This window comes from Crotalus tigris, unplaced genomic scaffold, assembly GCF_016545835.1.
Source record: "Crotalus tigris isolate CLP2741 ecotype Arizona unplaced genomic scaffold, ASM1654583v1 scf7180000017639.5415321, whole genome shotgun sequence".
In the NCBI taxonomy this organism is placed as follows: domain Eukaryota; kingdom Metazoa; phylum Chordata; class Lepidosauria; order Squamata; family Viperidae; genus Crotalus; species Crotalus tigris.
The window spans coordinates 2532576-2548690 of NW_024096532.1; the positions used below are offsets into that span (position 1 = coordinate 2532576).

The 16115-nt window shown below is 42.0% G+C and overlaps 1 protein-coding gene across 2 annotated transcripts in view; it reads left to right on the top strand.

Moving 5' to 3' along the window:
* The first annotated feature begins 3044 nt into the window (after positions 1-3044).
* The window catches only part of PPP1R12C (protein phosphatase 1 regulatory subunit 12C), a 44171-nt gene continuing 31100 nt past the window's right edge, over positions 3045-16115 (top strand). Inside the window, exon 1 of one of the 2 annotated variants that reach the window (XM_039335140.1) lies at positions 3045-3562. In XM_039335140.1, coding sequence (XP_039191074.1) covers positions 3194-3562 — 369 coding nt within the window. In that variant the 5' untranslated portion in view covers positions 3045-3193. The remainder of the gene's footprint in view (positions 3563-16115) is intronic. The other variant, XM_039335141.1, reaches the window with a different exon arrangement.

Genomic DNA, 16115 nt, shown 5'->3' on the forward strand with positions numbered 1-16115 from the left:
TGGCTGGAGGTGAGGCACAGGGGAGGGAGGGAGGGAGGGAGATGGAGAGTGGAAGGATTCTTATGTACTTTTGTGACTTTGAAGTTCTGGGATTTGTGCAATGTGGGTGTTGTGTTCTTAAGGAATGTTTGGCAATTTCTATTTGGCTGATGGCTGATGTCCCGTGTTAGCTTCTATTGCTCTGCTATTGTTAGCTGTAAGTTTTGCTGCAAGGGATTTTGAAGTATTTTTCTCCTAAATGGATTTTGCCTGTAGCGTTCCTTTACTTATGAATGGAGCCATTTGAAGAGACTGCCTTAGCCGGCAGTCAGTACTTACTATATATTTTTTTCCTCCTTAAGTGCCCGCTATGCTCAACTTTCCTTTCTAGCCAGTAGCTAATTCTTAAAGGGGAATGTGCCTTTTTAAGGTAGTTCATTCAGCAGCTTGTCTTTTCTGTCTCTGGAGGCTTTTCCTTGTTTGATGAATATATGGAAGAGGGAAAATGGGGGGGGTCAAATTCTTCCTTCAGAAGGAGGTGGGCATGAGAAAGAGGAAGGCAGGGAAGAAGGGAGAGAGCACTTGGCCACCAGCAGCCTTGCCACTGACTTTGCTTGTCAAAAGGTTGCAAAAGGGGATCACATGACCTTGGGACACTGTGGCCATCATAAATATGAATCAGTTGCCAAGCAACCAAATATAAATCACATGACCCTGGGCATTCTGCAATGGTCGTAAGTGTGAAAAATGGTCATAAGTCATTTCAGTGCAATTGCAACTTTGAACAGGTTTTTTTTTTTTTGGGTCATCAAGTTTTTGACACCTTGCTAGGTGGTACTCGAATATTGCCATATCCTAAAAATGGTACAGTCGGTGAAAAGGTTGAAAAGTCCTGATCTATGGAATTCCACTTTCAAGGTTGCTGGTATCATTCTCTCTTGTAACAAGGCAAGTATCACCTTTCAGATCCAGTTTATCAATCCCTTAAAAAAGTGAGGAGGGTCATGATATGGATCATAACTGGCAGAACTTACGTAAAAGGTCCCTTATTCACTTGATTCAATCCATGGATAGAGAGGAGTCCCAGGTAACAGCACAAGACTCTTTACAATTTTTGCTTCAGAACTGGCCCACAAAGAGTCAAGACTTGGGCAATTTGTAATTGACTTTATTAGCAAAAGGTTGGATGAAAAGGTCCCAAGAGTCTTCTGGGAAGTCTTCTTGCCCATTTCTTTCCAATGTGGAGAGTCATCCTGGATCAGTGTTTTTCAACCTTTGCAACTTTAAGATGCATGGATTTCAACTCCCAGTATGCCCAAGTATCCAGATAAAAGTCCAAGATTATAGGGTTTATGAAGTTAGCATGATTTTCACTCTTGACAGACCCATCCAGCTGGCTGGAGCACTAAGTTGAAGTCCATACATCTTAAAGTTTCCAAGATTGAGAAGCGCTGTCTTAAATGGTGCTATTGCATGACCATCCATGGAAGCAATATCAGGGGGAAAGTGTTAGTACTGGTGCTTTACTGCCACATAGCCACTGTGTAGGCTCAAGTGGGTCAGAATCACTCTGTCTTTCTTGCTTGGGATTTCTGGGTAGCTTATATAAATTAAAAGTAATTGTCTTAGGCTTCATACAAAAGAGGTTTTATCTATGTGTGTGGGCATATTTGTGTATATGGGGAAAAAAAGGAAAAAGCTAAGGAAAACAGACTAGGAACTGCATAAATATGGAAGAAGAACAGAGATTATTTAAAATTTAGGAAATAACTAAGTAATCCGGAACTCCCAAAATCTGGAAATTAGAGTAGGACAAAGAGATACTGAACAGAAAAGAAACCTCTCTTTGAGGTCCCCAATGGTTTAAAATGAGCAGCCCAGAAATACTAGGTTCACACTGCTCATTTCCCTTGGTATCTTTATAAAAATTTATAGTATAAATAATATACTATTATACTATTGTATTTATATAGTGTAAATAAACAATATACAAGTAGTCTTCAACTTACAACAATTCACTTAGTGACTTTTCGAAGTTACAATGGCACTGGAAAAAGTGGCTTATGACCATTTTTCACATTTATAACTGTTGCAGCATCTCCATGGTCAGGTAATTTACATTCAGATGCTTGACAATTGACTCACATTTATGACGGTTGCAGTGTCCCAGGGGTCATGTAGTCCTCTATTGCAGCCTTCTGACAAGCAATGTCAATGGGGAAACCAGATTTACTTAACAACTGTGTTACGAATTTAATGACTGCACTGATTTACTTAACAACTGTGACAAGCAAAGTTGTAAAAAGAGGCAGAACTCTCTTAATAAATTTGTCACTTAGCAATATAAATTTTGGGCTCAGTTGTGGTCGTAAGTTGAGGAATACCTGTAGTTAGACTGCCCGCTTAGAGGGACCAACCATAGACAATAAAAAGCACCTTGATGCTATACTTTTTCCAGTTCTATGGGTATTCGATGACATCACCCTTCAGAGCGAGGGCCCATAGAGACATTCAACTCCGCCCCCTCTTCGGAGAACCTTTAGAAGGATTTTCCATGCTAACTTCGTAAATCCTATAAAAGCCATTCTAAACAACTGTGGAAATTGTAAACGACTCGGTAGAAAATTGGGTCAGAATCTCCCGCCGGAATTAGAGCGTTTTTATAAAGTTACTATTGAAACTTTTCTCACTTCTTATGGACTTTATCTCCCAGGAGCATTTGCGCGAGAGAAGAATAACAATAGCCGGCAGGCTATTAAACATCCTTTTTTAAAAAAAAAGAAAAAAGAAAGTTCCATAGAGATAGGAAATAGATATCATGAACAAAGGTGATACAGTTCTTAGGAGGGAATTCTGTTCCAAAGGAAAGGGCTGTAAAAGCATGTGACGTGTATATAAATAATAAAGTTTAAAAGGCGTTTGTTCCGCTTTCACAGAAAGTTATGATTAAAGTTATAGGAAAACGAAGAGTAGTCACTTCCGTCACACCGTGGGCAGGAAAAAAGGAAAATAGGGGAACTAGGACTCCATTTCCCGTGATGCCCCACAAGCTCTTTCCTCCCTCCCCGGCTTCATCTTGCTCCCCCTTCTTTCCTTCCCGTCTGGATACGGAAGCCGAGAGGCGTCTCTCCGGCTGCTTTTCAGCCTACCGAGGAGCTGGGCCGGGAGGGCCGCCCAGCCGGGCTGGCGGCGGCGGCTGCAGCAGAGGAAGAAAATGGCGGCGCCGCTGCTCTCCCTCTCCGAGGGAGAAGGCGCCCGAGCGCGGCGGCGGGAACAACTCCGTGCCTGGGCCGAGGCCGAGGCGGCCGCCGCCGCTGCTACTCTTCTCCCGACCCCGCCTCCCGCAGATTCCGCGCCTTCACCCGCTCCGGCTGGGTTGCCGGCGTCCGCGGATGAGGCGCTGTCTCTCGCGGCGCCTGGGATGGGCTCCGGCGGACGCCCGCGCGCGGTCCGTTTCGACGCGGCCGCCGAGTTCTTGGCCTGCTGCGCCGGCGCCGAGCTGGAAGCGGCGCGGGAGATGCTCCGGGCCGACCCGGCCGCCGTGAACGGCACCAACGCGGACGGCATCAGCGCTCTCCACCAGGTAGCCACGAATGCCAGAGGGAGCCCCGCCGTTCGCCTCCTGCTTCTCCGCTCTCTTATTTTGTCCTGGCTGGGCAAACGCCTGCGGAGTGGGCCCCAAGGAAAGGGTTTCTCTGAGCTTGTACAGAGTGTCTTTGTCTCGGGGGGGGGGGGGAATAGCAGGGGCGTCTTCCATGCCAGGGTCAACTCTCTGTGAGGAGAGTTTGCAAAGCTCCTTCGTGCCCTGGGAATCGCTAATTTCTGGACTCGGCTCTGGGGTGGATTATGGGCTTTGTAACCCGTTTTCCAAAAATGCGGTATTTCCCAGCCCGGGCTGTAGTGGTCTTTATGTGACCATATCTAGAGGAATAATCTGTTCCTCCTTCCACTGAGCTGCTGCAGTTAAAAAGCCATCCCCATCCTTGCAACATATTTGGCATCCCAGTTGGCAATTGGAATTTTATTAGCCAGGCGGCTGCTCCACTTTGCAAAGTGATGGCAACTCCAGCTTGGCTAATGAATAATGTATGCAGGCTGCACGTGCAGAATGAAAATGAAGGCATGTTCCTCTGCCTTAGCGGTTTGGAAGAAAATGTTATTTTGGCGCAAGATAGTTGCCTACAGTGATTTACCAAAAAGTGATGGGCAAAAACATTTCTTGATCACTTGACAACCTAATGGGTCATTCTTTTATGTCTAATTTAATATCTACCCTAGTATCTTGTCTTCCAGTGATTATGTTCCATCTTTTTCAACTCCTAGCGATCACAGACAGATGTTCTCCATGACAATCTCTAGCCTATTCTTTCCAGTCTCCTGGTGACATCACGACCATAACTGAGTCTGTCCACTTTGCGGCTGTCATCTTCTCTCTCCTTCCATTTTTCCCATCATTATTACCTTTTCCAGAGAGCTGGTTCATAATGTGCCTGAAGTAGGATAATTTGAGCCTGGACATTTGCGCCTCAAGTGAGAACTCTGGGTTGATGTCTTCTAGCACTTGAAGAAAAAAATCTTTCCATGCCTGTTTCTCTGTTAGATTTTTATTCTGCCTTTATTACTTTATACTCAAGGCAGTGAACATGCCATGCCAGCCCCTTAACCACTACCCCAAACAGGCTCTCTGTAGTGATCCCATTGCTGGAGATGTTTGGGGATTTAGACGAATCCTAGCCTCTTGGAATGCAATTCCTCATTTCCTCTTGGTTTTAGAAGTCATTTTCCACACAGAAAGGACAAGTGATTCATTCTGCTTTCATCCTTGAAAGATCAAACAATGCCATCTCAGGATCTGCATTGGAGGGTTCTCAATGTGTTCCTACACAGACCCTGAAAGAGTGGAAAGGATCTGCCTTTAATTTCTACCACTGTTTGCAGAACATTGGAATCATCCAACTGCCAACTTGTAATTTCAGAGGTTGAGTGTGCTGAGCCAAATGTCTTATGGCTTGGTGCAGATTGTATAATCCGGTAGGATTGGCTTCCCATAGTATAGTAAACTCTGAGTAAAAGAGTTTCTACCTTTCCCTGCAGCACTTGCTGTTTTCATGATGGCTAAAGAAGATGCTGTTTGGCAGGTCCTGAAAAAAGGTCAGTCGAGAAAACATGAATTAGAAACTGGAGGCCTTTAAGGCTTTGCCAGTTCATTATATTATTTGTCCAACTTCCTATGATATCAGTCTTGTACATTAGCACATGTTACTTTATTGTCCCAAGGTTTTCCCCAATCTTTCTGTATTAGTCTTCTGTAGCAAAGTTGAAGCCAAAGTGTGCTGGTCTCCTTTTATGAGACATATTTACATAGTATATCAAGCTACGGCATGCCAGAAACCGATCTGCACAAATAAGCAAAGCCCCTTCCACGGGATGCAGACATCACATGAAACCATGCCCCCTCCTGTCCACGGAAAAACCTCTCTCCACAGAACCAGTCCCTGGTGCCCAAAAGGTTGGGGGCCGCTGATATAAAGTATGGAAATGAAAGCTTTTTGTAATGTCTGAACTCTAGCTTATAAAGAATTAAATACTGGTGTATCCAAGTTTGGACATTATGGCAAGTCTTTCCTTTTAGGTGAGTTTCACCACTAGTAAGAGGACTAAAGGATGAATGAATGCTGAATTTTCATGTTGTTTTACGCCAGTGTTTCCTTAATCATGGCACGTTGAAAAAGTTACAACTGATGAAATACATACTTCGTTGCTACGGGTGCGGTTGTTTTCACACAATGCACTAACTCAAAGAAAATGTTTTACTATGATAAATGAATCCAGCTGTTGTATGTTGACTTTATTCATGGTAAGCTAGGTATCTTTAGAATATTAACTGTTGTTCTATTCAAAAGTGGCTAATCATTCTTTTTGTGAACATGGTTTGCGATCATCCAGACCACACTTCAAATTCCTACAATCCTCCTTTTCCTCAAGGTCCTCTTTCTTGGTGCTCTCTGAGATTGGTGGTTTTCTTGCAGATGTTTCATTATCAGATTAGGTAACATCATTGATGCTAAATGATGTCAGGTCTAGTACTGATGATGTTACTTAGTTTGGTTTTCTGCAAGAAAACCACCAAACTCAGAGAGCACCAAGAACCCCACAGTTCAACCCTGAGCTACATATCTTCTGTTGGTTCTCTTTCTTGTTCCTTGGTCAAGTTACAATTGCTGTTTCAAAGAGAATGGTAAAATACAATCTTCCTGAGTGAGGGAGAGCAACACAATCCCACTCTGGCCAACAATGCTTGCGATCGCAAGTGTGTTTAATGCTGCCCTAAGTCTTGATCTTGCTCCAGTGTAGATGATGGACTGAAGAACGCTCATCATACAAGTGGGTTCTGATTGGTTGGATATCTGGAAAGGGTGGCTTTATTTCCAGTGGCAGGAGGTACAGTTATCTTGCTTCTCTTTCCCTTGACAACCGAGGCTGGTAACCACCAAATTTATACAGCAGTCTTTATATCTGTGACCTTCACTGCACTGAAATGGATTGCAAGTCTGAATATTCTCCCTTTGCACCTGGCCAGGGTGGGTTTAGCAATCAGTACTAGCACTAAGCTGGTTAGAACTGAGTATCTATCAAAGCGATCCAGAAACATGATTGTCTATATTGGGTGTACATTTATTAAGGAGTATTTAGGTATTGGCTCATTGGATTGCAGTTTGTTTTGGATTCCTCCACCAAGTTCCCATCAGAGGCAAGGAAAAGTTATGCTTAAAATAAATCTTTCTTCCCTGGGTTTCTCATTAGAAGGCACTGAGGCAGCTGTCTCTTCTGTATGTTCACCCCCACCCCCTTTAATTTTGCTCCTGTGAAATTTTCCATTGCGTACTTCATTTTCTTGAAGCAGTTTGGCTTCTTGCCCTGTTCCCCATCTTCCCGCCATCTCCAGATACCAATTTGTCAAACTGGCTAGGTAGTTGGGGAGGTCTGGGTTCTGCTTTCTTCCCCTGTCAGGTTTACAGTTCCAGACTTTAAGGCCAGTAATTGGCAGGGGTGGGAGTCATGAGGAAGTGCTTGGTTGGGCCATGACATGATATTGTGATCTAGAGGCTATCAAGCTGAGACTTGAACCCGTTATTTCACAACCTGCACTTTGAGATGAGAAAAGGGTTTTGTGAAACATGCTTTCAGGTACTTGAGGAGCCTCAGTCCTCTCAAGGCTAAAATTGTTCTTTTTGTGGGACTTGATGCCTAATCTTGTGATGTGTGCCTTTTCCTAACCCTCTTCCATTATATCTGACCATTTAAAAAAAAAATGGCTTGTCCAAGCTGGCAAATTGATTGGTGCTGCCCATTATCCTTGGAGACTTCAGATCTTCACCCAGCCATCAGGCTCATTGGGTGACATTGACCTGGTCCTTTTCTTTCTGGCTTCAGACAATTGTAAAAGAAAATGAGATAAGAACCAAGTACAGGTAGTCCTTGACTTATGACCACAATTGAGTCCAAAATTTCTGTGGCTAAGGGAGAGATTTGTTAAGTGAGTTTTGCTTTGTTTTATGACCTTTTTTGCCACAGTTGTTAAGTGAATCACTGCAGTTGTTAAGTTAGTAACACAGTTTATTAAGTGAATCGGGTTTCCTCATTGACTTTGTCAGGAGGTTGCAAAAGAGGATCCCATGACCCCAGTACACTTGAACTGTCATAAATACGACTCAGTTGCCAAGCATCTGAATTTTGATCATTTATTTTATTTATTTTATTTTATGAGACTTATATACCGCTTTAAGTGCAAGCACTCTCTAAGCGGTGTACACCAGTAAGCAATGTATATATATATTTACATTGCCCCCAACAATCTGGGTCCTCATTTTACCTACCTCGGAAGGATGGAAGGCTAAGTCAATCTTGAGCCGGTGAGATTTGAACCGCTGACCTGCTGAACACAGTCAGCTAAAGTGGCCTGCAGTACTGCACTCTAACTGCTGCGCCACCTCGGCTCTTCATGTGATCATGGGGATGCCACAAAGCTCATAAGTATGAAGATTGGTCATATGTCACTTTTTTCAGTGCTGTTGTAACTTTGAACACTTAACTAAATGAACTGTTGTAAGTTGAGGACTAACTGTATGCCACTTTTTCTTTCGATAATGAAGGGAAGGATTAAAGATACAGAAGAAATTAGGGAATGCTGATGTTTTGTACATTGCACCAAATGTTTGTTTTCTTCAATGTTCTGGAAAATGTGAGTGTCGCCTCTGGTGTGCCTGCTTTTGGAACCCCAGCCTTAGCGGCATTCCCTGGATTATTCTGCGTAAGCAAGAGACTGTTTAGAGGTGATAGAATTGCCATCTTGAGAAAAAAACTGAAGGCCTCGCCTCTAGTTCAGCTAACCACAAAACTGGTGGCCTCCAGATGCATTGGGACTGGGAACTTTGCAAAGTTGCATCACAGCTAAAAAGTGTCACGTTGGGGAAGTCAGCTGCAGAAGCCTGGAACTGATTAAGAGATTTAAAATATAGAAAAGAAAGATAAATGCTAGGAAGAATTCCTCAATCCTATTTTTTTTTTTTTTTTACTTGGATGATCACTGGTCAAAAATATGGTAGTTGCTGTCATGAGATTGGGGATAGGTAGATTTAATGACCCTTGAAAACACTTCTATCTCTGTTTTATGCATAGAGCTAGCTGAAACTAGAGCATTAATAGATAAATGGATACCTGTTTTACTCTGCAAGGATGTGCCTCCCTTTTTTTAAATTGAGTGGAGGGCCACAATTGACTGTTGGGTAGTTTCAGTGTCAGATAATATCACACAACACAAAGATGGTAGAAGAGGTGACAAAGTGACAGAAACCAGGAGAAAGCTAATGATTTTTAACTTTTTCCTAGTGCCAAATTAAAAATTATAATTCAGGATAACCTGTAGAGAAGCTTAAAGGCAATGGTATATGGAGCCTGGAAAAATCTAATTTTTCAAAAGAAGCTGCTCTACATAGCTTTACCAGTTCTCTTGTTATTAAAAATGCTCATCTTCTAATCTAAGCAGTGAACACAAAAGGTGAACCTACGATATAGCCCTGGGTAGGGGGCAATTTGGCCCTGTTAAGGTAGTCATTTAGTGCTCTTCATGAAGCTGCAACCTGTTTTCCAACTGTTCCCATGATTGGCTTGGGATCTAGTTACTCTCAGAGCCCAGGGACTTTCTCCTCACCATGAATTGCCAGAAGCCCTGAATGCTTATTCTTTGTGCCAGGTTTGCCCTCTGACTTTCAGCAAAGCAAAAATTAGAAAGGCTGTAGGAGCACATGACCTGTGTACATCTGGAAATACGTTGCAGAATGAGGCCTGTTTCTTTAGTTTCCCTTGATTCTGAAAAAAAAAAAAGCCTGGGAATTATGCATAGAACCAGTTTCCAAAGTGTATCCATAAATACTCAGAATAGTGGGCAGGTTTGAGACGGATGGTTGGATATTTGTATGGCTTTTTTTCAAAGGCAGTGTGTCCTGTTTTGGAGGAGGAGTTGGTTTAGCTTCAACTGAGAATTTTAAAAGATTAAAAATCTAAGAACCTGCAAACCCATACAGTATCTATTGAATATATATATAGTCAGTGTGGTTACAATTTAAACCAGCTCGTGATTTTTCCCCCCTTAGTCCTTGCATTTGTGCTAGTCCTTGTATTTTTGAATAAATACTTACGTGAGTATTATCCTCCCAGTGCTGAGAGACTTTAGTATCCAGTAGAGTTTTGCAGTGTGATGGGAAATTTGAAAGGATTCTGGTTTAATCAAAATTCAGATGTTACAACATTTTTCAGGTTGCAAACATTCCATTTATGAGGGAACTATATATATTTAGATGCTGCAGTCTTTGGAACAGGCAAGTAAACAAGAACGTTCTTCTAAAAATACATGATTTCCCTGAGGCAGGGGCATTTTGCAGGTGGGTGGTTCATGAGAGAAAATCTTGGCATGTGGCCATAACAAGCCTGGGATCCTCATCTCTTAGCAGTGTTTCTCAACCTTGACAATTTTAAGGCATATGGACTTCAACTCCCAGAATTCCACAGCCAGCATTGCTGGCTGTGGAATTCTGGGAGTTGAAGTCCACATGCCTTAAAATTGTCAAGGTTGAGAAACACTATCTTAAAGAGTGTTGTTGCCATTACTCATACTCTCAACTGTTCAAATGGACATGCGCTGCTTTGGAGGAGGATCAGGGTTCAGGTTTCTGGGCTCGTTAGGTAGAAGTAGGGCCTAAGAAGGAGACTTGGGGTGGTTTTATGGTCAGTTCAAGAAGGTTTTCTGAGGAATGTTTCTACAACCATAGTAAATTGTTCTCGTATGGTGGGGATTAAATCTTGCCTTCTGAGCAGAGGCTACTCACGTTGGTCCTCACTTGGCTTGTGAAATAGACAGCATCTCCCCCCCCCCCTTACCTCCGGTGCCATCTCATCAAGTAGGACTCTTTAAAAAGTCATGTCCTGATTTCTCAAATTGATCTTTTTGCTTCAAATGAGAGCAACAGCAGAAAATAAGTTCTTTTTGTGATAATGGAGCCTTATGTAGAAATAATTTGAATCCATGTTCTCAAAAAACAGCCCATGGTTTTCTTACCTTCAAGAAATCTTGAAGAAGTGGAATCTGGCATTTAGCCCCAGCTAAGCTGTCTTGGGCAACTTCCTTTTCCAGGCAGTCCACCTGTCCTGTTACCCAACATAACTAGTCTAGTAATTTGTGAAAGGCAACCAGTGTGATACAGGTCGTCCGCAACTAAAAACTGCAATTGAGACCTGAACTACAGTTGCTAAGCAATGAAGATTTTAAATGAGTCGTGCCTGATTTATTACCTTTTTGCCATGGTTGTTAAAAGAATCACACAGTTGTTAAGCAAATCTGGCCTCTCCCCCCCCCCCTTGACTTTGCTTGTCGGAAGCCCCTGAGAAAGTCATAACTGGAATAAATAGATGTTGGTTGCCAATCACCTGAATTTTAATTGTGGGACCATGTGGATACTGTAATGGTTGTAAGCATGAGGACCATCATAAATCTAGGACCCTTGTAACTAGGCCAAGGACGCTTGTATAAAAAATTAGGAGAAGTCAAGATCTTATCAAGGTACACTGGGTGTCTGAGTGTTATAAATTGCTCATACATAAACCTAGAAAGATGGTTGAATTTATGAAGTAACATTCAAGAGGCAATCTCTAACTTTGCACTGGTAAGGGGGCAGATTTCATGTTCTACGAACCTCTCTTCTCTGCCTTCCCATTTGTGCCAAACCAAATATATGACACAATACAAACACGTGTTCAAAATCTGCACAGTGGCAGCGCACAAATTGTTGCATTGAATTTCCACAATCCAAGTTGCTTATATTACAGCACTCTTGTTTTCTTAGCATAGAACAGTAGTTCTCAACCTGTGGGTCGGGACCCTATTTGGGGTCGAACGACCATTTCACGGGGGTCGCCAAACAATGCAGTCTGCCATTTTTCCCCCTTTTCCTTAGCTGTGCTACTCCCTTTTATTCTATTGGCTTTTGAAAGCCGATAGAATAGACTCTCTTGAATAGAGTCTAATTCTATTGGCTTTCAAAAGCCAATAGGAATTGTCCAGGCTGTCTCTGCCCTGCTGAGCCCGCCAAAAGTCCCATTCTGCAAACGGTGCTGCGCTAGTTGAGTAGTCCTCGACTTACGACCGGTTGGGGGTCGCGGCATTAAAAAGGTTGAGAACCACTGGCATAGAATTTTGAAGCATTTTATTTAAAATGTAATGTGTTTAGCAGGGTGGATTGATTTAAATCACACTTTAATTCATGTTTTAAATCAACCAACAGGAAATCTGATTTAAATGTCTGGTTTAAATTAAATTTGTCATTGGCTGTTCATGTTTTTTCAAAGGTGTGAATCTGATAGCTGAATTGTGTTACTTGACAACTTGGTATTGTATTTTAGAATCTACTTTAAGCCATATGCAGTGCACAAAATAAATGTGTGTTCTGTAATCTGTGTTTATCAGCATGAAGCTGCAGATATTGCTGCAATCTGTCAGGAATGTTAATACTGCTCTGCTTTTTTAAAAAAACTTTATTTCCTATGATACAATGAGCCTGAGTTTGCCAGCATTCTGCAATCACTTTTGCCTGGCGCCTTGCACTTGTGGCTGACAAACCACACCCTATGTTTTGTTCTTTTGCAGTTCAAGGGAAGGGGATTTGGCTCCTTTCACCAATTTGAATGACACTAATAAATTATAAATGGGGTCATTTGTGGGTTAGACACACCTGTTGAAGGCAGGAGCCAGTGGAAGTATTTGGGGCTTACTAGTTTGTGTAAACTGGGATTCTGGAGGATTGCTGTGTCATCTGAATACTTAACTAATTCCTTAACTAATTGCTGTCCTAGACCCAACTCCATAAGCATTCCATAACAACCCTTTTATCCAACCGGTATCTCTACCTTTTCCAGTCAGATAAATGGTGACTGAAAGCCCAGAACATTTAAGCAGCAGATCCAGCCAGCTGAGCTAGAGTTATTTTTTGAGAAAAAAACTGAAATGAATAGGATTAGTGACCCCTTGGCCAGGATTGTTTTCTGTAAAGTGTAACATATCCAGCCATGCTATAGTGTGGCTTGTTTATACACCAATGGTGTATAAATCTAGCCGTTCTGGAATAGCATTATGTACTGATTAGACGACCTTAGTGGGGAATGCACCAGCTTCAGTAGCTTACGATACGATGTAGTTATTATTTTTGAAATTGCTTAATATTTTTCTTTCTCTACCATATAGCTTGGCTGGATGATCTGGATGACCATTAAATGGCTGCAGAGATGAACAGAAATCTGTAATTATTTGCTCTCATCTAGGGGCCATCTGGATTTCTGCAGCCTAGATCTCCGAGTGCTAGTTAGACATGTCAAACTTGCGACGTGATGTGACGGAACTTTTTTCCCATTGCCGGCAATGGGGTAGGCGCTGTTTCCTTGTGAGGCGTCCGGCCCACAGGCTGGCAGTTTGACACACACACACCCTCGGTATAAACTCTCGGTTTCAAAACTTGGCACTTCTATCTGTGGCATGGCTCAAATTGGCCATAGAGAAATACAGGTAGTCCTCAACTTACAACCACAATGGAGTCCAAAATTTATGTTGCTAAGTGAGACAATTGTTAAGTGAATTTTGCCTCATTTTAGGGTCTTTCTTGTCACAATTGTTGAGGGAATCACTGCAGTTATTAACTTTGCCACTTGGTTGTCAAATGAATCTGGTTTCTTCATCGACTTTGCTTGTCAGGAGATGTCAAAAGTGATCCAGGACACTGCAATCATCATAAATATGAGTCGGTTGTCCAAGCGTCTGAATTTTGACCCCAGGATCATGGGGATACTGCCACGATCGTAAGTCTGAAAAACGGTCATAAGTCACTTTTTTCAATGCCATGGTAACTTTGAATGGTCACTAAACAAACTGTTGTAAGTCGAGGACTACCTGTAGAAATAGGGATGAGAATAGCAGTGCTTTGGAAGTAGGCAAAATGCACGGCTGTTCATTGCGATGGCTACTCCACTTATTCTTGTTCTGGATGGTGGCCTGGATTGACGCATTCAGCAAACGTGCTCGTGTCCTTGGGGAGTTGCTGGAAATCGGAGAACACCAAAAAAGGCAGGGTGGACAATGATGCTTTAATGGATGCAAAGCAATCTGTTGAGACTCACAGGAGACCCTTCCTCCTTGACTGCCTTCTAAGAGGACCCTCTATTCATTCCCCCTGCTTCAGCATCCTTAGTTTTTCTCTTTTCTGAAGAATGTCTCCTCTTCCGTGGCTCTTTGATATCATACACCCATCTGGTGTTATTGCTTCAGTCAGTTTTATTTTGCATGGGTTGACTGCAAATTCAAAACCTGTTATTAAAGGCAGATGAAAGCAATGAGCAAAAGCAGCTGCCTTCAGTTCTGACATCTTTTGTGCCTGAAAGAAGAAAAGTAGCACAGCTGCATTTTCCTGACATTATAAGAAACATCAAAGATTTACTGGTCCAATTTTCTTCCTTCTCTTTCTCGTCTCTCCTCCCTCCCCCCCCCCATCCACCTCCCAGTTTTGGTAGGTGATTGTTTTTCGACATATATACCATCTTGCAGCATATCTAGTATGAGATGCAAAAAGAGCCCTTGGAGATTTAGCACTTTAAAAAAAAAAAATCACCTGCAATTCCTTTGCACATAATATCAAACTATGGCTTTCCATCTAAATCAGGGATGTCCAGCCTTGGCAACTTTTAAAACTTGTGGACTTTAGCTCCCAGAATTCCCCAGCTAGCATTGTTCCCCAGGCAACAGACTTATGTAATTCCCCTCTCAGAATTCTGGGAGTTGAAGTCTACAAGTCTTAAAGCTGCCAAGGTTTGACCCTAAATAATAAAAGCTCTTCTTGTGTTTCCCCTGCTTTCTCCCCTCACTTTTACAGACTGAAATACTTCCTCTTTGACAGAAACCAGAGTCTGCCTTTTCATCCAAGCCATAGTGCAGCTTCCTACACATTATGCCGGAACCCAGTCAGATTAATCAATGTGATCTATCCATGTGTCCCCTACTTGATGACACATAATCAAATCAGATCAAACATGGTTTGCTATTAAATCCAAATCAATGGGCTGGACTTTGAAGCAACCTGAAACCATGACTTATTGTCCTGGTTTCAAGAAAAAAAATCAAGTTTCCTTTCTGATGATGTTTAAGAAGCCATCAAAGACCTGACTTTCCCAGGTTTTGGGGAAGGATGAAGGTTAAGCCATTGCTGGATGGTTATATGTTGACTTTAGGTTGCTCATTATCTCCTTTTTGTCTTTTTTGTTTTAACCTTTTAATTGTAAGCTGTTGGAATCATTGGCAGATGATGACCTATAAGTTATATAAATAAGTAAATAATAATTTTGCTTCATTGTGTTTTGGGTCAGACATAACATTGCATGATATAGCTTTCCTTGGAAACTAAGTGATCATATCTGTTGCCTATCCACTCATATCTTACCTCTAGAAATAAAGTGTAAGTTTTGTTTTCCAGCACTATACTAGTGGATTAAGAAGTTTGGTAGGTTGAATAATTCTATTCTAGCTGTTCTAGCTATTCCAGCTCCTTATGACTAGAAGTTAGATCAAGAGGATGCCTTTGGAAAGGAAAAGCATCTCCAGATGGCCATATCAAGTTTTGGGTAGACTTCAGACCTGAGATAAACCCTCCAGTTGCATGGGCACATGATATTTTTTTTTTAAAAAAAAGAAAATCTTATAATTGTATGATGACAATAGATGGAGTGCCAAGACTTTCAATCACTGGGTAAAACAGTGACCTGACTACTTTGCTCAACAATCCAAATTCTGATCCCAGTTGTGGTCATAAATCAAGGACTACCTTTATTGGTTCCAGTTTCTGTTTTGAGTCTGTTAATTGAGTTTAGGGCAGGGATGGAAAACTGGTAGTTCTTTTGTTCTCAAAAACAGTCCTAGCATCTCTCTCCTTTGGGCGTTCTGGCTGGTTTTATTAGGGGTTGTTCAGAAATCTCTGTAGAGCCGCAGAGTTTCCATCACTCAGTTAGATTACCGTCTCAAGGCTCCTTCCCGATAACCCACATATTTCGTTCCCATCTTAGAAGCCTATTGCAGTTTTTCATTAAAAAGTTGTGTGCTAGAGATTTTATTCTGTGACCTACTGGGTAATTGTGCCTCTGCTACAATCTTCTTATTACTTGAAAACCTTGTTTATTTCCCTGTCAAATGCACAATGCCCCCTGCCCAGTTGGGATAACATTTTTGGTCGCCAGCTGCACTGAAAGTGAGACAAATATTACAAAATTCCCAGGGACTTTGGTTTTTCAGTCCTATTTTCTAGTCTAAAAATCTATTACATGTTTACAGTGTTCTGTTTCCCCTTTCAAGGGTTGCCATTTTAACCATCGTCCACCCTGCATGGCCCAAACGCTGCCATGTTACTATGGGGTACGTGTTTGTGGCACTGGGGAAGGAATGGAGGGTGATAAATTTGATGAGGGGAATTGGCTTTTCTCTTAAGGCAGGTGAAGACTTTTGTATTACAAATGAGAGAAATATGAGGTTGGATTTGTTTGATAATGAAGCT